A 26,752-nucleotide genomic window follows, 5' to 3' on the forward strand; every position below is an offset into this window, starting at 1 on the left:
TCTGACTTAATTCATATCAATTTTAATTTGATTGTTTGTCAGTTTTAAATTTTTATTATATTATATGATATTATAATGTAAATGTATTCACCACTAGAGATGATACCTTTTCAGAATATTGTTTGAACTTGACTGTTAGTTTTGTAAACACCATGTTTTGATTTAAATTCTGACCTTGTTTCAGAACATATAGCTACCTTCGTAACAATTTTTTTTATAGAATGATTGGACTGCATGATTTAAGATGTAAACACTTTTATATTTCATGGACTAGAATGATTGGATGTCGTCAGAGTCATTGTTGGTGTACGTGACATAAACATAATCACGTGAATCCCCTTTTCGATTTCGCAATTCCGGTTTTTCCATTACGCGCCTGTGTTAGTTTTAATAGAGATGCTTTGAGATAGATTTCTCAGTTTTGGGCTTTTAACAGCGATGTCAGGTTATTTTGTTGTAGCCAGGTTTATAGTTCTAATTTTATTTAGATCAGTTGGATTTTAAAAGGATTGATTATTTTTCTCTGGAAATATTTTGAGGGGCGCTCACACAGAAATTTTGGAAAGATATTTCTTACAAATTTAATATGGATTTCCAACACCAGGGTGTCATTATTTGTAGTTCTACAAGGAAATGTAGATAAGCACATTACTGACTACAGCATACGTCATCGTCATCCATCGAACTTGAAATTATTAGAACATTTCTTACTAGGACGTTATTCTTAAATTATTTGTTGGATTTGATTCTTGAAACCGTAAGTTCTTCTCCTTTTTACATTTGTACAGAATTTTTCCAGCAAAATAAAGTATGTGTTAAATTTGTTAAAGGTTGTTGTTGTCACTCTTTCTGTGTTACTGTTTATTGGAGCAGGATCTAAAAGTCTAACTCAGCATCATTTATAATTAATATTGTACAATGTCGTTTATGATCATATCAACCTCCTTGGGTAAATTTACCGATTATTTTCTACCAAGATCTTTTGCTTTTTTATTCTCAAAATCAGTCATATCAGGATTTTCATAATCAGAATATTTCTTTAGTGCCGGTTACCAAACTTCTTTCTGGGAACGATATGTTATAATTGCTTCACTTACAATTAACGATATCCGTGTATTTACATCCAGCTTATATCGTAATAAAACTATTTGTACCCAGCTTGTTTCCGAAAAGTGTTTACCAAGTCAAGTCAAGATCTTAAGGTACATTGACCGTGTATACGATGTTATCAATCTGCTTGTATCGAATTTTAATCAAATTAATTGTTTTAACGATATTAGGAATTCTGCTTATAACATCTACTTTTTTCTAATCATTTCAATATCTGATATAGCTGTTTTAATATCACCGAGTTTTGTGTTAAGTACAGGGCGTTTTGCGTCAACCGTCAACGGACTTCCATACATTATCAGCGATTTAATTAAGTTTTTAAGCGTTTCTACGCAGATTTGTAAACATATGAAAATATATATCGTTTCTTCCGGAGCGTCAATAACTCTCATTCTTCCACTAGCACATTCAATTAACATTTCTTTGTCACTGAATATAACAGCGATTGATCTGTAATAAACACCAGCACCTGGATTTACACGATCTCCAAAATGGACATTAACAAAAGACTGTCTACTTTAATCAAGATGTTCCAAAGATAAGTAATAGATCGGATGCCGATTTATAAAATATATCGGTGGTATTTGTAAACCAGTATCAATATTTTCATCACGTCACATAAATGTCATAAAACGATGCTATGCACGCGCTAGAGTATTAATTTTAAACTTTAATCATATATCTTCAGCTGGTTCTTGATGTCGGTTTATTTTTAATAAAATCTAACTAACTCCAAATCGTCGAATATCATATAACTATGATTCTTTGATTTTAATCGCTCAGAATTCATTGTCGGACCAGCTGATCTTGTATAATCATCAGAATATCTTGCTAAACCTAGTATTATTGTAGCATCATTAACGTCTTTCTGAATCGTTTCAATATTTTTCCCATCAATCATACACGTAGCACTTTCAAACATCGCAAAAATACCATTATTGGCAAAACCGATGCTATAATTAGCTTCGTATACAGTAATATATGATTTATACTTTCACCTTCTACCTCAAGAAAACCTCATCGGACAGAAAGAATCTGCTTGTATCGTGAACTTGATATGCAATTTGTCCACGTTGATTAGGTTGCCATACGTTATAAAAATACAATTAATATTCGTCTTTAAGGACTGGTGCGTCCATATCAACCGCTGGATCAGATAAACGATTAAACACCTTTATTATATTTATTATCGTCTAAAACAAAGACGATCTCCCAAAATAAAGCTTGTATTTATTTATTTTACTCTTTCTTTGGTATGGGTATTCACTAGTCATCTCTGCTAGTTTTTGATTTGCGGCTTGAATTCTTTATTTCGCAGCATAAGTTCAGTGCTGGGTAATTTTCCTGGTTGTGGTTTTCGTCGTATTAATCGTGCTAGTCCTTCTTTGATCGGCGAGAACGATTTACCGGCAACATCTCTTATCGCGCTAGGAAATGTTTGACGAACAAAATCAATAGATTTCATTCATAATTGTTTTGCATTCGGTATTGCCTTCTGGGCTATCCTTCTGAATGAACGTTGAACAACATCGCAGAGCCCATTACTGTAAATCGCTTTATCATTCAATCTTGTTTCATTTATTCCTTGGTGTTTACAAAACACCCAATTATTCCACGTTTCACGATATATACCCTTAACATATTCGTTTCTTTAAATATATACGCCTTTGAGAAATCCTAATTCACGTATATCAAGATGTTTATATCTCTTGTATACCGTTCTCAGTAAATTTGCCCCTTAAACCTAACTCGTGTTCTCCCTTTTTAGTGTTCTCTTCGTGTTTTCTTTTCTTCGTCCATACCTTCATTCCCTATAGGTGGTTGAGCAGCAAGTTGAACAGCAGCTATATCAGCAGGAAGATCTATTAAAAGCTACTTTGTTATTTTAGTTCATTTAGCTGTTCTTTTCAGTTGCTTCTGCAACTCTTTGAGTACTTTTTGTTACAGGCTTAAATAATTGTTCTGTGCCTATTGTTAATTCAACTTGAGATTCTTGATGTTCTTGCAGTTTGTGTTGAACAGAATCTTGATTGATTCTAATATCTCTCGAGCTAATCTAGCTGTATAAGACGCCATAGATGGTTGCATTACTGATATGATAATGATTTAATAATAGCAGCGGAAGGTGTGCGACCTCAATGAAGCGTCACGATGGGTAAACACGCGCGCATACTTTTAAAAAGCAATAACGACAACAATAAAATAATAACAACAAAAACTAGCCCAGTTAGAGAAACTATCGGTAGGGTAGAGGCTTCGAATGGACGTTATTGACCTTATTTTTTTCATTTTCGTATAAAGCGTTATGTTCACCTCCTCTGCTGCTACACCTGTTCAAATACGGTAAGACGCTTTAGCTCATGTAATACATTTTACTAAGACATTCAGAAAAGTTAATCTAGTATCTTTAGATAATTAACTTTGATTAAATGTAGAGGATATTCATAATTATGTCGAGTGCTAACACGTGTGAAATAAGTTAGATCGGCACATAACTCAAATACTGAGAAAATTCATTTCACATAGTGGTCATTTAGTTGTTTAATTGACCGATTTACCTGATACCCAGGTGACTAATATTATGAGGCAGGTATGATGTTCTAAATGGAAACCAGATTTTCTGATGGCTACTGAATGGACCTCTTGTATTATGGTAAATCTATTGTATATGTATTTGAATTAATTACTTCCTTATCCTGTAAAGGATTGCACCCACTACTACCATAACGCGATATCCTGATTTGCTCCTCTAGCCACACGTTATCTGGATGAAGTGGTTTAATCATTCGATGAGTTAAATGGAGCATAGAGTTATCAAATGGGATTGAGGATAAAGATGATGTGGTTGTTTTGAAGTCAACTGAAAGGCAAGAATATTTAAAAACGTACGACGTGCTTAAAATCATGATTGCAATATCGCAAGAAAGATAAATCTAACCTAACCTTTAACTCTTTTAAAGCAATTATGTATTCTTCATGCAAAATACGCTTATCATTCATGAATTTTCAGTAATTTATATATTTGTGACTCTCCCTAAATATGCACAGCCATGGAAGGAATTTAAGAAATGAAACACAACACAAAAAGAGGCATTATAGACTTCCCATGCATTATACGATTTACTTACTACATTTCCCTGTCACGGAACTTTCATATTCATTATATTTATGTTTGCCTGTTGGAAATGTTTCAATAAATATCCAACATCGCATTCAAAACTTTGATATTGTGTAGTGTTTGTTTTGGAATGGAACACGTGCTAATTGAATTCTTGCAACAAGGTTTATATTGTGTGCTCTTTCAATTGGAATGTATTTAATTCTAAAGTTGATTAAATAAACTGAAATGCTTCCAGTGAACTAAATCTTAGGTCAATCAGCTAAGATCGCACACATTTTAATTTAAGGCTTTGGATTAACCGATGTATAGACGGACATATATACAAATACATAAATAACTACTGATACGATTTAAGAGTGCACGAAAGCAGTTTAAATCGTAATAACGAATATTCCTAATAATAGACACTGAAGAAACAACTAACCATTTTAAAATAACAATATATTGCACTGATAACTGAATTGTATAAAATCACCACATGTAGACATATGAGTATATATTCCACTGCACATATCAGCGTCTAACAATGTAGGGATTAAAATTCTCGGCATGAGATTTATAGAAGTCTAAACTCGCATGGACAGTATTAAGAAAGACTGCATGTATAACGCACAACAGGTGAAAAACATGACACGACAGTCGAGAACACGATGTGGTACATTCCGTTAATTTTACAGTATTAATTTAACAATATTTCTACTCCTCTACTCCATTTACATGCATACGCTAGTGCTACGCCACAATAACATTATTTACACATATTTGCAAGGAGATATAATTACTACGTACGTACCTGATTGTATATGTATATACCTATGCGACTTCATACAAATATAAATAGATACATATACTTAATTTTCTCAATTAAAATAAACAAATAAAACAAGTAAAACTTACATTTCATGACCTTGAGCCGGATGATGATTATACACAAACCCATAGTAACCAGAAGGATTATAAAAATGTTTATAACTAGTGTAACCGTTGTCATTGTTGATCCTACTGATATATTCGATTGCGTTAAACCTGTAATAAAATAAGAAAGATCAGAGGAATGTATAATTTTGGCCCCTAAATGTGAAATAAATTTAAATGGTTGCAATATCACTTGTTACAGCTATATCACATTGATATAATGTATCCTTATATATATATATATATATATATATATATATATATATATATATATATATATATATATATATATATATATATCTTCGGTGCAGAATATGATTAATAGCCGAAATGGAACAATATATGTCCGTTCTGTCCTGGTCAGACACCATATGAAGACCGGAATAGAGTTATACAAATAATACAAGTTTCGGGTTTATGAAGTTCAAATGTTTTAGTATGAAAATGAATCACCGCATAGAAAAAACAGCGATTGAAGATATAACAAATATGGATAAAATTGAAATTGTTCTTTTCTCCTTCCCTCCAGTTCAGAATAAGGAATCCTCCCTGTCACTTTCTTATGCAAGTCATACTGAAGATATAATGTTAATTGGCAGATAGAGCGACAAACAGAGACACGGACGAATATTATAACTCAATATATCCCGCCCGAAGTGAGGATTTGAAGGTTAACATAAAGACGGCAGTTACTGGTAATGCTCATTGACTATGAGACTTTAGTAGAAAATAAGCGCCATGTTTAATATCGAATATTTATACTTGAGGTTCCAATGTCTTTATTTTCATACCTACATTAACGACATTCGTGTTTATAACGGACTTGCATATCTGCATTAATTTAAAAGCTCATAATTCCCTTTCTCTATCAAAGGTGACGCGTTAAGAAAACTCTACGCACAGTTGTTGTAGGTACTGTAGCTGACGTTGCTTCAAGAATGTGCATATTTGTTAGAAATTATTCAAATTGGTGATACTGCTGGATTAGCGAAATTACCATCTGCCACGATACGGAATACAAAGTGTACAAATGCATAGTAAGTGCCAATGTCGGCACTAATTATAATATCGTGTGCAAGAGAACGCGACAAATTACTTACTATCATCTTCGAAAACGGTACAGTAGTCGGATAACTTTAAGTTTTTTGCACATCTAAATGCAGGACTATCAATACAGGCATATACTGTTCCCGCTCCTTGTCCAGGCAATAACTTTATCACGTTTTGCTGCAAAAGAAAATTATTTTTCATGCATTTTAGTGCTTGTTTCATCCAATATTCCAATTTCTGGAGATATTCGTGTTACGAATTAGTCATTATATGTAAATTAATGTTGAATATTCATAGTTGTGTTAATATCTTTATTTTCTTAAAATCATGGAAAGATCGACGGAAGAATGTACAAGAAAACCCACAAACACATAATGTTATATGTCATTCACATTTTTTACGCCACTCATACAAACACAAAGATGGATGGTGTGTACAATCATCTACAATTTAATATAAGGAAATTTCTTTCTTAGAGTTGGTTGATTCTGTGCAGGTGATCCCTTATCTTCCCAATATACCCACCTAAAAGTATTTCCTTGTTTCTAGGTTTTGTTTCATACTCATTTTGAATTATGCTAACGATCATTGGTTCGCTCTGTACACATGTGCAAGTAAATTGATATGTCGGGGGTAAGCTACAGGAGATTCAAACCTTTTAATCAAATAAACATATCCTTTGTTGATTGTGTCGTTTAGCATAAATAGATTATATCGCATGATAATGTTTCTAGTGAATAATATGGAATTAAAGTACAACATAAGATAAAATATTCGATGCTGAATGGGAACATGGAAGAGGTGATCTTCTGCGTAAAGTAGCCTAAATAATTGTACTAACCTATCCCTTCGCAATGGCTTTTTCAATGTCATCAGAATCAAATTTTACAAAGCAGGGCGTTACTATCGGTCGATACAGAAATATTCGTTTCTCATAAATTCCTTCCATCTATCTTCTGATGAAGCGGGACAAGATATTCATGATCCGGATGTGTACTCCGTTAAAAAAAGCTGTATTGTCACACAAATGTGCAACAGAAATGTTCAATTAATTTTAGAACAACGTATTGGCTGTGCTTGTATCACAATGATTAGTCAATATCAGTCATAATTAGTAGGAAATGTGTATGTAATAGTATTATGTTATCGCAAAAGTTATGATTCTGAGATCAGATACTGTGAGTTAGAAACACGGGGAGCAATGCCATTAATATTAAATAATTAAAACATGAAATGGGATATCTGTTCTTGTCCTTATGATTTTCCTACAATCGTGTTGTTTGATAATATATAGACTACATCGTAAGTAGAAAGGTCTCAAAAAAATAGGCAATTCTACACTATGAGTACATCACATGTGTTGTATCCGTTTGACGTCTATTAAAACCCCCATTAAACAGGTATAATTCTCCTACTCATAATTTCAAGATAATATAATACATGTTCATATTTTTGATAATACATATACATAGATACTATATTGCTTTTATTATTATCATTATTATTATTTTTATTATTAGTAGTAGTAGTATTTTATATCGTGTGTTTAATTTGTATTTAAGATTGTATGTTGTGGCTTAATGATCATTGTTGGCAAAGATCTTGTTTTGGTAGCTAACTATTTTCATGTTTGTAGATTGTACTTTACAATAATGGTAATGTGTCATGATAATTTGACCTTAGAATGTTCCTGAAGCAAATTTAAGTCCCACATTCTGGCCATCTTATTGTTTATTTTTGTCACGAATTGTGTATTCTTATGTTGTTTTTTTTTATTACAACTGAGGTATACTGTGCTGGTGTTTCGTTTCTGCTTATACCATTATCAGGGAGTGGTTTATTTAGTCTTGTAATATTTCAAAACACTTAATTTGGTTCGTCCAATGCTGCTCGAGCAAAGCGTATGCAAGGAGAAACCGATAAAGTTAAGCTTTGTAGCCATGGATTCCACCCGGTCTTTTTTCAAGTAAGCCATTTTATAACCAAACAGATGAATTAAATTCATTTAAATGTTGCATTATTACAATGATGAGAAAATGTTACACTTTTTAAAGTTCAATACGATTCTTCTTATCCGATGGAGACTCACATACGAACATGGTTATTATAATAATGATCTTGTACAGTAGATCCAAAGAAATGATGTATTATGTAATAATGTCCACGTTAGCGCGCGCGTAATGTACATCATTGCATTTGTAAATGACCGGGTCGTATGTACTACTCATATTTAGTCCTTATGTTTTGAAATGTATGTATGTTTGGAGGTGTGACCATCTTTCTTAATTTGAATATGAGATATTGGATGTATGGCTATAGCATGGATGGAGAGACGTATTCGGTGGTTGTTATGAAACCCGTCTGGTGCTCATATTGATGACGTTGGCTCGAAGTAAGATAGTGGTTGTCTCATGTAGAGGGATCAAAGCTTCCGGCCCAATTGGTCTGCTACGAACAATGATTGTTCATGAGGGATCCTAGAGCAGAATTGGAGGGGCAGGGCGTGCGTAATGGCTCCTTGGTCACCCGACAGAATGGACAGGAAACTGTGTTTACGTCTATTTTTTAAACGATTACTACCGCTATTTGAGGGAAATCTTACATGAATTCACTATTACTTTTTGAGTGAGTATGTCGATTGTTTGTACGCAGAGTTTTTAGATTGCTGACCTAGTTTAAACAATTGGAGACATATCGCTACTATATATGTAGTATGTCAGTTTAGTGATGCCTGGCGCTCAGGCATATGGCGCAGACATGCGACATCATGTCCCACCCAGTCACATTATCCTGGCACCTAGCCGATCCATCGTAACACAAACCTCTTAGTGCTGAAAGTAAAAGGAGGCAGATTCAAATACTGTTTAGAAGTCATTTGTCACCAGTTCGGGGTTCAAACCCACCACCTGCTGCAACTGAGGAGGACGCTCTAACCACTAAGGCCACTTTTGTGTGACATCAAATGTATATATATATATATATATATATATATATATATATATATATATATATATATATACATACATACATACATAGAGAGAGATATGTCTGTAAACGTTCAAGCTGTCGATCAAATATTATCCGTTTTTGTACAAATTCCAGACTGTATTTATCCTTTGTGAATAATTATCACATTATATTGCTTGTGTACATTCATGTCTTGGATGCCATTGGTGGTAGGTCCAATTCCGTTCGTTTTGAGTCAGTTCTTATACATGGTGATAGATCCTCAAGTCAATCTTATTTTTGTTTAGAAATTATATTCATTAATTTTCGTATTGCTCAATTTCAGCTTAAATCTCTGTTGCGGTATAAGCTAGACAGTACATCTTCAACATTATAAATGTATAGGGTCCTCAGAATAGATGTATGTTTCTTCCAATAGTACAATTATTTGCCTTAGTGCGCGTGTGTCTCGTTTCTACTATTTTAATGTTACTTTAATGTTTTGGGATTAAGATCATTCCTCTAGTTTAGATTCCCTTTAAACATAGTTTTCTTCCTCCGCAGAAAATAGAGTCAAATCCTGAATGGAAAAAAATACGAGAGCAAATTGCCATATAATCATATATGAACATAACAATCTTGTTTCATGTGGCATCTAGCACTAATATAACTTAGCCAGATGTTTTGATCCTATATAGATATTAAACATTTGCGGCTCCTAATCATAATTTGACTGATGCACGAAAATTGAGTCTTTAACACAAGCAACAGCATGTTGATATATGATAACATAAATGCAACGTGTTATACCTTAATCAAGCCCGTTTGTTAAACTGTGATGATTTCTAATTAAACGAAGTGTTTGATTAATTTTGGGTTTTTTTCTTCATAATTCTGATGCAGTTTTGGTAAATCTATAAAAGCATATCGTTCAATAAAGGTTGTGACGGAATCTATATTTACATGGGGGAAAATATATAAGTCCCGTTAGAGAATGAAGTTTCGGCAAAAACATGATTTGCTCACTTTTACACTCAAAGATAAATATAATGCAGTAAGGAGGCATGTGAAGTTTAATAAGTACAGTGTCCCTCTAAGCACATCGGTGCTTATAAAAATACATTTTTTACATATGTTGGAAGGTTCTGTAAATATAAATTTATCAAAGCATAAGTTTAAATTGAAGATTTGGTTCTAAGTATTCCACGCACTCTAACTCCGTCTATCTCATATATATATATATATATATATATATATATATATATATATATATATATATATAAGAACGAAGCATTTAGAAGCTCAACTTACTTCAGAGATTATTATACTGGTTTTTTGCAGCCAGTACGCTGATGCCGCAGGTTTGCCACAAAGGTCAGGTTCTAGAGACGTTATCAAAGTGTCGACACCTCGTATTATCTTTGGTTTACAACGAGTCTCCGGTGCCACTGAACGATTAAAATATCAACAATCTTAAGTTTAACATTTGTTTTCATTGCATTGAAGTGGATTTATGAATAAAATGTTTGAGGTCGAGTTTCAATTGTTTTTAAAAGAGACAAGTGCAGAAGCAGCAGAGAGGGTAACAGACCACTTTTGGAGCAAGTCTTTTTTGAAAATGAACGAAAATAAAAAATTAAGGCCACAAACGCCAAACCAAAACCTATAACCAACCGAGAGTCTCTCCAAGAGTCCCTCTCCAAGAGTTTCTGTTGGGGGTTATTTTATTGTGTTACTTTATCGGTTATTTTTGTTATGTGTGTTTTATTTACTCGCCGGACTCTCCATCGTGGTCGCGCCCTCTCTGCTGTTATAATTGAACCATTATATTACATCATAATATGGTACATCCAGAATCCAACACAGCTAGATTAGCTCGAGAACGACCAGAAGCAATCAAAACATTTGTTCCTGTCAGAGACGAGTTCAGAAAAAACTTACAGGCGCGGCAGGAAGCACAAGTTAAGTACGCAGAGGGCACGGAACAGTTATTTAAACCAATTGCAAAAGTTAATGAAAAAGCTATATGGGAGATATTAAGGATGAGAAAGAGAAGGAAGGCCTTATTCCAGTATTAAAACAAACCGCTGAACAAACTAAAAAAAATAGCTGCAGCTCAACCTCCACCCGTCGGCGAAGAATTATTTGAAGGTATTGGAAAAATTCGTACTGAAATCGCAGACGTTATAAAAGAACTTGCGGCCAAACCCAAACCGGTAAAAGAAAATATTAAATTGATTGCAAAATTTAAGGAGGATTTTGTCGATGATATTAGAAATACTAAAAGACATGATTTACCTGGAAAAATAATCATTAGTATGTTTAATAAATCTAGTATTTTAAAACCCGGTCATGAAAAAGTGAACGATGATAATCTTATTAAATGGATATATCGTATATATAAAAACAAAAACCAAGCCAGAGATGATGAATTTGAATAAATGGGTCTTTTTGAAGAAGTACAGAGACTTTATAGAGAGCAATGAACCAAATAGAACCACAGCAGGAACCTTCTTATCAACTTCCTCCACCGCAGCAACAGATAGAAAAAGAACGATCTTCTTCACCGCAACAAAAGTTGATGTCAGAACTTAAAAAGGCAAAGGTGGAAAGATCACCATTAAGACTATTTACGAAAAGCAAGGAAACAACAGAAGAAGAATCTGGTGCTTACGGTAGTGGTTTGGGAAATAATTTTGTTTGTCCTGATTATATCCTCAATGATGCACAACGGTTAGAGGTTCTCATAGGAGGGAAACGTGCCGGAAATAACTCATCAGAAATAAAGAATGAAGCAACTGATATTTGTCGGCGATTATTTCAGGGTGGTATTATGGATATTGGCATTTACCGAGGGCTTATTGATGAACTCATTGATGAGTCTCACAGTGACTAGTTGTTAGATAAATAACAAATAAAATAATATGGTCATGTACAATAGGCACTATAGACCCGTACAGGTCAGAGCAGTAAACTCACGATTACCAATCTACAAAACAACTCACGGAGATGGACTTAGTGATGTTGATCAGGGTTTCTTTGCGAGATTATCACCAAAAGCGGGACCTCTTCCAAAACAATTATCGATGAAAGTTATTAATGGTTTGGTGAAAAAGCTCCTGGTACAATCGTCGATGTTGATGGTAAGGCGTTCTCGGCAATCAAAGAAAGCCTAGCACGATTAATAAGACCAAAATCACCACCAGTAAAATTACCAAGGGCTGAAAATATGCCTACAGACATCAGTAAAATAATAAATCAAACTGCAAATAAAAAACTAGCACCCTTGATGGATCAAGGATCTGAACAAATACAAAGAAATATTACTGCAAATTTGATAGCAGGTGGTGGACTTCGTGTCAGACGACGATAATTTAGATCATCATTCGGAAAATAGGCAATGATAATAAAAAGTTCAAACGCATATCCGACACAGCATTTGACATAGATGAAGCGGTCCCCAAAGATAAATCAGTACGTGATTATTAATTTTATTCCTATGGTGCAAACCAACCAAGTCAGCGGAGGTGTATCGAACATCAAGTCATGATACAAGTAAATATTTCTTACCCTTTGAGGCACTTATTGAAGTAGAGGGTGAACCTGTAACAAATGTTGTGGCTAATACGCCATACGATGTCAATTTACGAGTTGGTTTTGTCAACAACGGGATCATGGCATTGTTTTAAAGCGACACATACATGATTGATGGAAGAAATATTGAATCAGTTCAGAAGGATGTCGATGTTGCTACAACAATAATTGGTTTAGCAAGATATTCTGATGATTACACAAGATCAGCTGGTCCATAAATGATGTTTGCTAAAGATATTACCGACAACGCTGATCATATTCAATATACTAAAATACGGGCACACGAAATACTGCATCTGATCCACAACCAGATGGTATTGAACACGCAGCTAGACCAGCTGATGTTAGTGATATTATAGGAAGTGTTAATGCAACTTACAACTTAGCATTTGCAACACGCCGAGCAATGTTGTCAGGAGATAATAAAATTTGTTCATGTGCGATCCGATTGTCTCACATCTTCGGATTTTGCAGAGATGTTAGAAAGGTCATCTTTGGAGCTAGACACACAGTGGTGCTCGTAAGAAAAAGTGATGATAATGGTGCAATCTGGCGAGGTGCTGGTGTTGCTGATGCTGGTAAAGGAAATATAACAAAACTCTCACTGTGGATGGCGGTATTATGAATCAAGGTGGTACATCATTGCTATCATGGTTTACAGTAACCACATACACTATTCAAAGTAGTTTCAGAGATATATTTATTTGGCATATAGCATCACAACAAGGCATTTCTGCGCCACGACATATTTTTATTGCGCTGCAAAAAAACAATCGGTTAAATAGTCAGGAACGTTCACATATGATATTTGACAACCTCGAAGTTACCGAGGTTTCATTGAGAATAAACGGACAACAAGAACTATCCGAATATATATCAAAGTTTCACACATAATCATGTGACACGCGCATATCATCGTTTGACGACATTCCTGGTGCGTAATCTAATATAGATACAGGTTTGCAAATATTACAGTTTGATTTTACAACGCTGTATCCGATTTATTGCTTTCCGCTAGAGCATCTTGATTTATCCAAGCAATCTGTCGTTGATATACATTTTCGAGCTCGTGTTGGTAAACTACCAGTTCTCGTGGCTGGTCCACCAGCTGTTTATTGTCCTTACAGAGTAATCGCAGTTATACTCAGTGACAAAGCAATGTTACTTGAAGGTGGTAGTGGTCGAATGAGAGTCGTTGATGCACCAGTGGAAAACATGTAGACAATTAGATCAATCGCATTAATTATAAAACTGTCATATAGTCACGTTAATGTCGCTCTGACTCCAGGTGAGGTGACAAAATTACAATCGAAAAAAGAAAAACGAATGCGGAGCTAATATATCATTAAAACAAGATCAGATTTATAATGGTGGTTCAAATAAACTATCGTTAACAAAAAAATCAAATTAAACACTTCAATAAAGCACTAAAATCAAAAATCTTTCTCCGATTGTTATCACAGACATGATTAAAACAGGTGGTATATTTCCACTTCTCGCTTCAATATTAGCATTGATCGCTACTGTAGCCCCAGCTGTCGCGAAGGCAGCTGCGTTAGGTGCTGCCGGAACCGTTGCTGGAATGGTGTTCAAGAAAGCAACTGGGAAGGAGCGATTCTAACACTTCTAGGAACTCCACCACCTTGGTACCACAAACTGTTTTAACGCCGATGTCAAATTTTGATTTACTCAATGCTGCTATACAATATAAAATATAAAAAAATTTAGAGGCGTTTTTATGCGAGATCAGTTACCGAGCCAACCGAATATGAAAGAAGCAGGGATTATTAATCTTGACAACAGCGATGGTCCAGGAACTCATTGGGTTGCTTACGCGATTGATCCAAGTGGACTGGATTATTTTGATTCATATGGGTTAGCACCTTCATTTGAATTTCTAGAATATGTCAATAAAGTGCAAAGCACTTCGCGCAAAACACTCCAAGTACTCCAATTTGGTACTCAACGCTACCACCAAAAACATTAAAAGATCCACCCACATGCGGCAGTGAAGTAATTAATGTACTTGACGCGTTATCGAGATCATCCAAACCACCTCACAAAGTCCTGCACGAGCACACCGCAACAATATCAAATCAAGCGCAGCAGGGATATATTCTTTACTCATTTACAAAAAAAGAACCGGATATCTGATTGTACAAGAGCCGATCAATCCGATCCATCTACGATGTCATAATCCACCAATATCAAGAATACATTTCAAACTAAAAGACCAATCCGGGTACGTGCTGGATTTGAGGTATAAGATTATAAATTCTAATTTACTTGTGAAATCTTAAGGATTTCTAATTGTGAAAAAACAGCACACAACAATATAATTCTCCGTTTCCTGATAAAATCAGGTAGAAGTCAACGAGGTGGATTGACAAATACTCTTCAGATTTCACAAATATTATAAGAAATTTTTTTATATACTGAAAATCAGGCTGATTTGTTAATTCTGATGCGGTAATCGGTAATCAAAATGATGTGCATAGGCTGATGTCTCATATTTGAAGGGTATTTAGGTAGTCAAAATCATGTAAATCTAAAATTTCAGTGTAAAACCAAAAAAAATATAATATTTTTGCTGTCCAAAAACGTATTTTTACTGAGATACTATTTTCACGCTGTCAGAGTAAAGAATTCGTGGAAGCCAACACACTTTGAGCTTCTCGAGGATGTACAATCAAATTGTTGTGAATACGGACACGGCGGATTGTGGAATACCAACTATAATTATAATGATATGATATTATTTGATGTGGTTGCGCATTATCCAGGGCGTTTTCTTCGAGTGGGTGAGTGTTCTGGATCATTTAAAAGATTTGGACACCCCACAAACGAAATGACAAGAGTGGCCTTTAATGGACCAATACCCGATTGTAACCTGACCGGATATGCTCGTGTAGTGTCATTCGAATTCGGTCTTCATCCTATTTGTTATGTTTGGTTTGGCAGACACTTTTCAGGAAAACCCTGGGCACCAATAGTTTTATTACGATATATGCTTGATTGTACAATACTGATATCGTTGACGATCAGTGAGGCAGTTATATCATATCGGAGGCAGAATGAAGTTTGGTTACCAACACTCAATTATATCAGTCAAGATGAGGTCATTAAGGAATTTAAGGAAAAATGCCCTAATCCTTCCGAGGATGATGTTATCAAAATTCTCGAGATTAAGCTCAGCAACAGTGGAAAAAAAACGCAAAACATCTCGGCATAAAAATTATTGGTAAATTTACTCAGGACGAAGCATATGATCATAAACGATATAATACACGACTAATTTTAGATTATGCTGAAAACGATTTTATAATTGCAGATGCAACAGCAAGAAATATATTTGTAAGCCGAGAAAATGCCTATTTATCCGACGGAACAAAGTTGGGTACCATTGTTGGTTACATTGATGGAAAGTCACCTCATTATACTCATTTAAGATCTTCAACGCTCGCTTATATTTTTATAAACTAGCTATCGATGATAAGCATATCCCTTAACGCTACAGTCACAGTTGCAACATATTCATTTTATATGGATAAGAAATATGCAACGTTGTTAACTGGTTTTACAAACACTGATGAATCATGGGGTTTGTGGAGAATATAAATAGAAATATAATATAATCATTTCGAGTCCGCAGATGTTACGATTAAAGATATTTATTACAAAAATAATCAGATATCGGAAATGTCGATTGCGGCATCTGTGTATGATCCAGTATCCAGACACAAGACAGTTTATTTGAACGGGCTAGGGCGGTTCTGCTGAGACAACTCGAGCGATCGAATTATTTCGACAGAATTCAGATATGTTTGTTTTAACTCATACACACAGACTCGCAGGAGAAATGAAACAACGAGAAGTGCAATCATGTTCCTATCACAGCTTTTTCAGATACAATGGAGACGCATGGACTCCTGATCGAATGGGAGAGAAATATATTTCAATTATTTTTATTTGGGATGAAATATGCACAGTGTCGCTGGATATATTATAAATGTTTCTTGATTGGCTATTGTTGAAAAACACTGCAGTGATAATGTGCTGCGATCACGGTCAACCACGACCGTTTTTTGGACTATCTCCACATGATTGGCTAAAGAATTTTGTAGATTCCTATGAAGAGATAACTGATGATCATAGATCACGTGATGCAGAATTAAAGGAATTAAAAAAATTAATCTGACAACCACCGAATAAAATTAAGTGCGAAATAGCGCGTAAAATAATTTCAGAAACTTCCATGAACAATTTTCTACAAACGTTTTGATAGTTGCAAGTAGAAAGATAGTCAGGGACACACTTCAACAGCGGTTGTTACAGCTGCATAAAGAAAAATTTCCAAAGTTGCTACTGCCTCTGTGTTAAAGACCAGCTGTCATAATATCGACGTTAATATACCCGGGTCAAGGGAGAAACAGAATCTCGTATTAAATGATATTGTTTTGGTTCTTGTCAGTGTTGTTGAGGATGCGCTACACGCTGATAAATCCCCGTGGACGCTAGGATACGCGATGAAGATTCACTCATCTCGCAGTGTCTCTGGTCAGAAGAATCAGAGGCGGAGAATTGTCATGGACGCGTCAGAAATTGTTGATGATGTCCTCGATAATGATATAATAAGAAAACAATTAGCTAGTTAAAAACAAAGTGACAAAAAATATAAGTGACTTTGATCTCGACGTTGAATTTGTCATAGCGCTAAAGCAACAGCAGAATAATCATTGTGCAAGCTGTAATTGTGTAATGTTGAGGAATTACTCCAGTAATAATCTAAGACAATTTACCGTAGAAAGAAAAGATAGTAGTCGCGGTCATACACGAGAAAATGTGATGCTGACCTGTCTTGAGTGTAATCGACGTCGGGGTGCTGGCACCCTTGGTGCTAGTTAAGTAATTGGGGTGGTAATTGTGTATCCTCAGGAATCACCTGTAATTGTTCACGTGTAAATAAACGCTGAGGAGCAGTTGAATCTAGTATGTAGATTGCGGGTCTACCAGTAGATCTATTTATATTAGATATCGTGTGTGTCGTGATGCTCCAGATAGGACCGGTCGCTCTTTTTTACCACCTTCAAGTTCGCCGGGTTCATATAAATATCTTACAGTCACATTACCAAGTACAGGCTGTGCTGAAAAATCACGATGTTGCACGGGTATAAGTTTTTTTGTAATTGCATTAATGGGTTTCATGTTGGTTGTTAGGGTTATGTCATCATTTAGCGCAGCTATCACACTTGGTAATCTTACGACCCACTCTCGATATCTCTTGTCTTGAATGAATTCCTTCGCGTATTGATATCCAAATAACCGCTCAGCAAGTGTTCGATTAAACCGTTCAACAATTTCCTGATCACGATGAATTGAGGTATGTTCTTGCCTGATGGTGACGTTATGTTGCTTCATTAGCGATGATACTGCGCCCTGAAATTCTTTGCCAGGATCAACCTGTAACAGCTTTGACCATCGTAGAGCACCACGTTGATAAATTCGTTGAAACGCAGAAGCAACTTCAAATGATGTCTTAATCGATAGCGGTTCTGCATCTTTATATCTACTTGCAACGTCAATAACAGTTAGCGCGTATTTATATGTTACTCAACGAATTCTGATGTTAATGGCATCGTGTGGTAGAAACAGAATATCAGCCTGATGAACTTCATTAGGAACACTAACATCAAAATGTGCAAAGTGAATTTGTTTAGGCGGTGGTAGGTAAATTTGCTACATTCCCTGTTTGGATAACCAGGCTTCAGCAGTAGCACGTTTGACTTTTGCTGCTTTACCGAGTTTACTAATCATAGCTTTACCCTTTCAGTATCCTCTTGGGGAATAATAAATCGACTCCATTATAACAATAATCGGTTGATTATTTACCATTTCCCAATACGAGCTTACCACTCATCGTGGCTTTTATTAACCAACTAGCTAATTTTCCTTGAAAGACTTTTCAGTTATGGAATTTAGCGCATGAATTAATTTTACATCTGCGATATGTATATGCTGTAGGTCCTTACTTTTGTTAGCGACTTCATGAGCATGACAAGCTCGATCAATTTCATTTATGGGATACTCACCTGGTTTTGGTTGATCTTGGCTGTCAACTCTGATATCAAGTCTGGTACCAGGTCCGCAGTAATTATATCCCGGGAGGTGTTTTTCTCCTGGGTATTTAGCCCACGGAGTGCCTGGTAGTTTGGCTAACTGGGCGGAAATATCACTTCCTTGTTTGTTGTTTTATAAATATTATTTGGCTTTGGCTTTGGCTTGGCACCTGACTGTGAGGGAATAAATTTAAATTCTTTTGTACCACATCGTTCACACTTTCCTGTAACTGCTGATCTGTTATTTTTTGTTGTAATACTTGTTAGATCACCTGTTGGGGTACGCGCCCTACATTTTACACAATATAAATCCATGATGTTCTTATATAACATGAAATGTAATTGATTTTTCTGCGACAAGAAAACAAGAGCCGGTCAAGCATCATGCAGCGCTATCAAATTATATCCGAATGCTTATCATAGGTCCATCTGGAAGTGGTAAGACGCAACTTTTACTTAATTTGATCATGAGATGGTTAAAATGGGAAAAGTTGTATTTGGTAGCACGGTTTGTAGATGACCAGCGATGTTATGATGTACTCAAGGTTTATAATGAAAAGGCAAAATTGAAAAATGAAAATGGAGACGATGTTTCTGAATTTATAACCGATATTGATGAAGCACCTACTGTTGATGATTTAGACAGATTTATTAATAATTTGGTTGTTTAAAATGATATAATGCTTGATAAACAATCAAACCCAGCTAGGATATTTTCCAGACGTCGACATAAAAACACGGATGCAATTTATGTAACCCAGCGGTATACACAAATTTCTAAAGTGATCAGGAATAATTGCAATATCCTTGCTGTGTTTAACGGAGTTGATACTCACACGTTACGAAATATTCATCAGACCTGGTGATGCGGTGACATGGATATAAATAAGTTTAATAATTTCTTTTCACGAACGCAAGCTACTCCACTCGATTTATAACAATAAATCTACTAGATTACATGATCGCCCAAGATATCGTGTGGGTCTGTATACAAAATTTAATTCATAGCAGTAGAGAGGGCGCGACCATGATGAAGAGACCGGCGAGTAAATAAAACACACATAACAAAAAAATAAAAAAATAATAAAGTAACAAAATAAACTAACCCCCAAGAGGGACTCTTTGAGAGAGACTCTTGGAGAGACATTCGGTTGGTTAGAGGTTTCGGTTTGGAGTTTGTAACCATATTATTTTATTATCGTATGAGAGTTTATTTTCAAAAAAGACTTGCTCCAAAAGTGGTCTGTTCATCCTCTCTGCTGCTGCAGAAGTTAAAATAAAGACAGTTAATATTGGAAGTGCTATCCGCAAAAGAATTGTTTTATCATAATATAGTTCCTTATACTCGAATAAAATCTCGACTCGTATATTCTGAAATATATTAAGATTACACTGTGGACTAGACCTTTTTGAAAACTTTTTCTCTAAACTTTGGCTATATTATAAGAACTGACATTATTTTATTGTCACTGGTAATTGATTAAGAAAAAAGAAATTACACATTTCGTATGTTAATAAAACATATTTGCACCAAATGGGGGCATATGAAGATCCCTCAATAATCATTTGCATGAGTGACTTTTAAATGAGCTTATATCTTAAGATGTGTCTTATTTCATTGCTTCTCTCAACAAGTGTATTTGTAGCACAATTATTTACCAAAATAAATATCATCCAATATCATGTAAAGTAGTTTCGCACACGGCTTACTGCCTTAAAATCCAAGCGCATAAAAACTAAGCAAATGGTACTTTTATACACACCGGAGCTTTGAATAATACTTGAGAGAACATATAACTCCCTAACCCTTTTCCTGTAGAATTTTACTTTGCTCCATTCATATATATATATATATATATATATATATATATATATATATATATATATATATATATATATATATATATATATATATATATATATATATATATATATATTGTTATTTATAATTGATTTAATTATATCTGATTTAATATATATATTTATTTCAATTTAATTGTTTGTCAGTTTTATTATTTTTGAGTTTTCATTACTTGATATTGTAATGTACATGTGTTCACTAGTGATGATACTTTTTTTCGAAAATAGTTTGAACTTGACTGTTCGTTTCATAAAAAACAGGTGTTGATCTATTTCCTGACCAAGATTCAAAATTGTTAGCAACCACGTAAACAAGTTCTATTTTTATTTTAAAATGATTGGTTGTTGTCGATGGCGTGATGGGATTACGTCGTTAAGATGTAAAGAAAAATATTTTTTTACTTCGTAGAGTTCAATTATTGATTTTCGTCTGGGCCATGCTCTGTGTCCGTGATGTTTAAAAAGTGCATAATTTCTTCGAGCTTCCAGAACATGATCACGTGACCCCAGTTTACGTTTTAGAAGACGATATAACCTTTGTTTGGAAAATTGTTCTCAGTAGACGTTGGTCTGTTACACTGTAAGTTGTATGCTGTGCTGTTTGGCGTTATTTGAAATTACTTGCATTATAGTTATTTCAAAATATTTGGATTCAAAAGGACTCATTATTTTTTCCCGGAAAGACACGTGCTCATGTGATATTCTTAATCAGAGACAGTTATTATAGGAAATGTATTTAGATTTCCAACACCGGAGTAATAAATCTTGTTTCTACAAGGAAATGTAGACTTCAACACCACATGTTACAGCATACGTCATCGTCTTCCATCTTGGATTCTTCGTCGGGATTCGTAATTGAAACCAGTAGAACATTTTGTAATTAGGACTTCAAAAATTGTATTCATGGATTATTCTTGGATTATTTTTGGATTTGATTCTTAAAACGTAAGTTCATATTTGTTTCATTTTTACAGAATTTTTCCAGGAAAATAAAATATTATATTTTATTCAGAACTTGTTGTTTTCGCTCTTTCTTGTGTCACAGCATAAACTAAATTTGGAATACAGATATAAAATAACTACACAGTTTCACAAACAAGACACGAATAAACAATGTTTGTTTAACATCAACATCATTGTGTTATAAATCTTTTTAAAACAATGAATGATAAATCATGTGATAACTAGAATATGATTGAACACTTACCCATTACTATTATTCGCGCTTCCAGTTTTGTTGACAATGTCTCTAGTTCATATATAATAAAATAGTTAGCTTCGTCTGAATGCTGAACGTGTTTCATCCATATAGTTCCATTTTCATCGAGAAATACTTTTCCTTTGTACTGGGGTACGATGGAAGAATTTAGGGTAGAAGCCTGCATAAACCACTTGGCGATTTCCGTGTCTTTGGCACCATTCTTATAAAGTAAAACTGTTCCACGAGATAAACTAACATTTTGAAACATCTGAACGGAATCCTCTAAGCAAACATACATAGGAAAAGTGTCTGTATCTCCTGAAATTAAAAATCATGGATATTGAATCCAATATGAATAATTAGTTTTCAAACCAATATCATCGACAAATCTACTACTACTAGCACCACTACTACTACTTCTCCTAATTATACTTCTTTGTTGTAGGGTTTAAGGCCATTTTTCAGCACTCGATAGGCTATACATGACGGCCAGTATTAATGGTGGAGGAAGAACATGGGAAAACACCGGAAAGAACCACCGACCCTCGAGAAGCTACTGGCAAGCTTTCTCACATACCCACATATATAAACTCTAAGCGCTTCACAACTTTAGACAACAGCTTTAAGATAAGAAACATAATAATATTATTACAAAAACAAACAGCATGAAATTAGAAAAACATTATATATATATATATATATATATAAAAATAAAAAACATGCTAAGAATATTTCAGGTAGGAAACATTATTAGGTCTTTAGGATTGTTCTTGCTGTCTAAATAAGTGAGTTTTAAGAACCCTCTTGAATGTGATCACTGTGTCTTTGTCTCAAAGTTCAGTGGGCAATTCATTCCACGTTGCTGGGCCCTGGTATGCAAAAGAACGCTGTCCATATGCCTTTGTTTTCATACTTGGAATAATGAGTATACGGTTGTCAGAGGAGGAGCGTAAGTATTTTGTTGGTGTGTACACATGAGTAAGGTCAGATATGTATGTTGGACTAGAGCCCGACAGTGAAACGTAGCACAGAGAACAAATTTTGTGTTTGATTCTGGATCGACTGGATAGCCAGTGGAGGGTACAGAACAGCGGGGAGGTGTGCTCTGATCGTGGCACTCTAAGTATGATCCGAGCAGCTGTGTTTTGAACTATTTGAAGATTCTGGAGTATATATTGAGATGAAACAGACAGATCTAAGTTACAATAGTACAGTCTTGAAAGTACTAATGAACACACGAGTGTTTTAGTGGCATCAACTGAAAGATATTTGCGAATTGAGCTGATGCGTCTCAGTTCAAGATATGCAGCCTTGCATATGTTCATGACATGTTGGTCCAATGTGAGAGTACTGTCCAGAGTAACACCTAGGTTTCGTACTGATTGTGTGAATTTAATGTTGGCGTTGCTGATATTTATTGTTTTAGGTAAAGGATGTGAATGAGAAAGTCTTTGTGTTGTGATCAGAATGGACTCAGGTTTATCATCATTCATCTGCAGCTTGTTACATGTCATCCATGATTTCACATCAGAAATGCACCTCTCCACACCTTGGATGGTAGCATAAACTTCAGTTGGGTGGCTAGATTTGTATATATATATATATATATATATATATATATATATATATATATATATATATATATATATATATATATATATATATATATATATACATATATATATATATATATATATATATATATATATATATATATATATATATATATATATATATATATATATATATATATATATACTGATAACTATATATAGGTATTTATATCTATATAGTTATCAGTAGAGATATATGTATCTTTAAGATCCAGTTTTATATATTTTTATGTATTAAGATATATTTAATCTTTGCTGTATATGCACATCTCCATGTATTTTATTCGTTAAAGTATAAGATAATTACGTCAAAAATGTAAGCTATGACGTCATGTTGTTTATGTCATATTGACTGTTTCATTGATCACTTAGAAACAACATAATTAGTGACGTAAGCAATGATATTGAATTCAGTTTGAATTCAGACTGATGAAGCATTAAAGCGAAACCGGTCACACATTCTACCTGTTGGTGTTGTTTATATATATATATATATATATATATATATATATATATATATATATATATATATATATATATATATATATAGATACATACATACATACATACATACATACATATACGTGAACGTCGTTTTGGGGGTTGCAAGTGGGGTGACCTATATACATACATACATATATATATATATATATATATATATATATATATATATATATATATATATATATATATATATATATATATATATATATATATATATATATATATATATATATATATATATATATATATATATATATATATATATATATATATATATATATATATATATATATATATATATATATATATATATATATATATATATATATATATATATATATATATATATATACATACATACATACATACATACATATACGTGAACGTCGTTTTGGGGGTTGCAAGTGGGGTGACCGCCCCAGGCCCCGCTCTTGAGGGTTTTTGTAACTAGTTATGACCAAGATGTAGACGTTCAGCGTGTACTTGCAATTAAGCAAATTGTTGTTCTTAATTCGTGTCGTCATGTTATTTGAAAAATGACAATAATAATCAGTTTATTAGGCCCAAGACATTGTCTCATGTTATTATTTCGATTAAAAATCCCGTTGTCCACAAATAGGATTTTTTCATGAATAATGAAAAATCTAAATTCGTTCATCAAATCGCGAAAGTTGATCTAGTCTAGACATAATCAGTGCTTACAGTATCATACCAATCGAGATACCGATACTCTGGTATTGATATGGTAAATCATACACAATATAATGTATATTTGTCTAAATATTAGAGATCGTATGTCTATTATACCTACCAGAAGACAATGGTGCGAATAATAGCAGTAAAATCGACGAGCAGGAAGATAATAACATCTCAATTTTCTGAAAAAAATATCAGAAGATGGTAATACAAGTAGTGGGAAATTTGCAATGTTGCTAAAAGGAATTATACTTTAAATTAATATGTGTCATGTGGAAAATATATTTTTCTTGAATAATAAAAATAGGTTCAAATATTGTTTCTGAATGAGTATTAATTGCACCACGATATTTCAAAGTAATTGGACAGTAGTCTGCATTCACCGTCGATTATTTGATAACAACAAATGTGACATATATTTTCCTTGTCAAAACTAAGCTTATATTCGATTCGTAGTAGCTAGATCTTTTAAAATCACAATTAAATTTTCAAAGTAATTCAGATATTTTGTTAAACCAAAACATTCATAGGATGTATATTTATTTCTTAATTATAACATTTTATTTTCATGTATTTCTATACCTGGAATGTAATTCTCCATACTAAGAATTACATATTTCAAAAAAAATTATGTCAGACTTTGAGGATGAGAGTTCGTTTTCCTTTATGGTTCGAACCTAGTACCAATCTCTGCGTCCCCAACCGTGTGAAATAGCACGGTCTTCGCAAAGAGTGTTACCCCCGTAAAGGAGGCTAGAACTCTCAACCATCTTTCTATCTCTGAAACAGAAGCCTATTAATCATCATAATGTTTTTAAATTGCCAGTCAGATAACTTCAAAACAAGAGCTGGACAAAATCCTTTTAATGACACATTATGAGAAATATATTTTCATAGCATAGTATATTGGCAAACGTACAATCTCTAACAAATCATGTCAATGATTTCGAATTTCTAATAACATCCAGAACGCTATTCCCTTGTTTTGGAAAAGCCTTTCTTTTTTACCCCCGAGTTAGAAATTACATTACTTAAACTTTCAATACATTCTTCAAACAATCCTATTCAAAAACCGTAGGATTGATCTTTCTTCAAATATAGTTGCAAAAGAATCAACAGACTGCCTTGTCAGATGTGTACTTTTTTATCAGAGTAGCATTTTAATTGTTCTAAGTGCCATTACGTCGATGAATTCAATGCTGGCATATATACTGATTATTTGATATCATCTTCAAAATATATACGTAGGTAACAATTGGATGATCAGTGAAAACATAATCTTTTGCAATTGCCGGATTTTCTTGAACATATGATCATATTCTGACTCATATCTACCTTAAAACTGCCATTCAAAATATAAGTCCATTAATTCTGAACCAATTAAGTCCTTTATTGTAATGATTTATCTCCCTTCGGTCTTCTTGACCAGGTTATCTACCGCCTTAGATGCATATAGTTAAATCACGATGTGGGTTCATTGTGCAGTCATACCAAATAAAATCCTGTTCTGCATTCAAAGTCTCATTCCAATCACCAGCTAGGAGTTATTAACGATAGGTATATTCCTCTTTTAATTTAGATATATAGAATTCTATAATTTCAAATCCCTTTCTCTTCAGAATAAATAGATCAATATTTTGACCAAATATCCACGTATCCGAATAATGTTAAACATTATATTAAAGTTACAAATGACGACTATCCAAAGAATGTTTTTAGAAATAATTCAAACATTGTTCCAGTGTATATAAAGCGACGCACATGTATATTCAGATATTACACGAGTTGTTTCAAAACATTTTGAAACTTAACAAACATTATTCAATAATAATAATAATCATACTACTACTACTACTACTACTACTAATAATAATAATAATAATAATAATTATTATTATTATTATTATTATTATTATTATTATTATTATTATTATTATTAATTTAAACTTTGGTTTTGCCTTGTCTAAATGTTTGAGTATTAATTTTATTGTATTAGTGATCAATATATTTTGTATTTCTTTTATTT

The 26,752-nt window shown here is 33.7% G+C and overlaps 1 protein-coding gene across 6 annotated transcripts in view; it reads right to left on the reverse strand.

Moving 5' to 3' along the window:
* The window catches only part of LOC149792951 (uncharacterized), a 51,529-nt gene that overhangs the window by 18,468 nt on the left and 6,309 nt on the right, over positions 1-26,752 (reverse strand). For all 6 annotated transcript variants that reach the window (XR_016422678.1, XR_016422677.1, XM_089966808.1 and 3 more), the window contains exons 2-6: positions 24,842-24,908; positions 21,920-22,231; positions 10,454-10,590; positions 6,247-6,373; positions 5,129-5,257 (exon numbers count right to left, since the gene is read on the reverse strand). Coding sequence is in view for 4 of the 6 variants with exons in the window: in XM_089966808.1 (XP_089822934.1) it covers positions 5,129-5,257; positions 6,247-6,373; positions 10,454-10,590; positions 21,920-22,231; positions 24,842-24,899 (763 nt within the window). In the remaining 2 variants the exon portion in view is untranslated. The remainder of the gene's footprint in view (positions 1-5,128; positions 5,258-6,246; positions 6,374-10,453; positions 10,591-21,919; positions 22,232-24,841; positions 24,909-26,752) is intronic.

This window comes from Sinohyriopsis cumingii, chromosome 8, assembly GCF_028554795.1.
Source record: "Sinohyriopsis cumingii isolate HCF-2022 chromosome 8, ASM2855479v2, whole genome shotgun sequence".
NCBI classification, from domain to species: Eukaryota; Metazoa; Mollusca; class Bivalvia; order Unionida; family Unionidae; genus Sinohyriopsis; species Sinohyriopsis cumingii.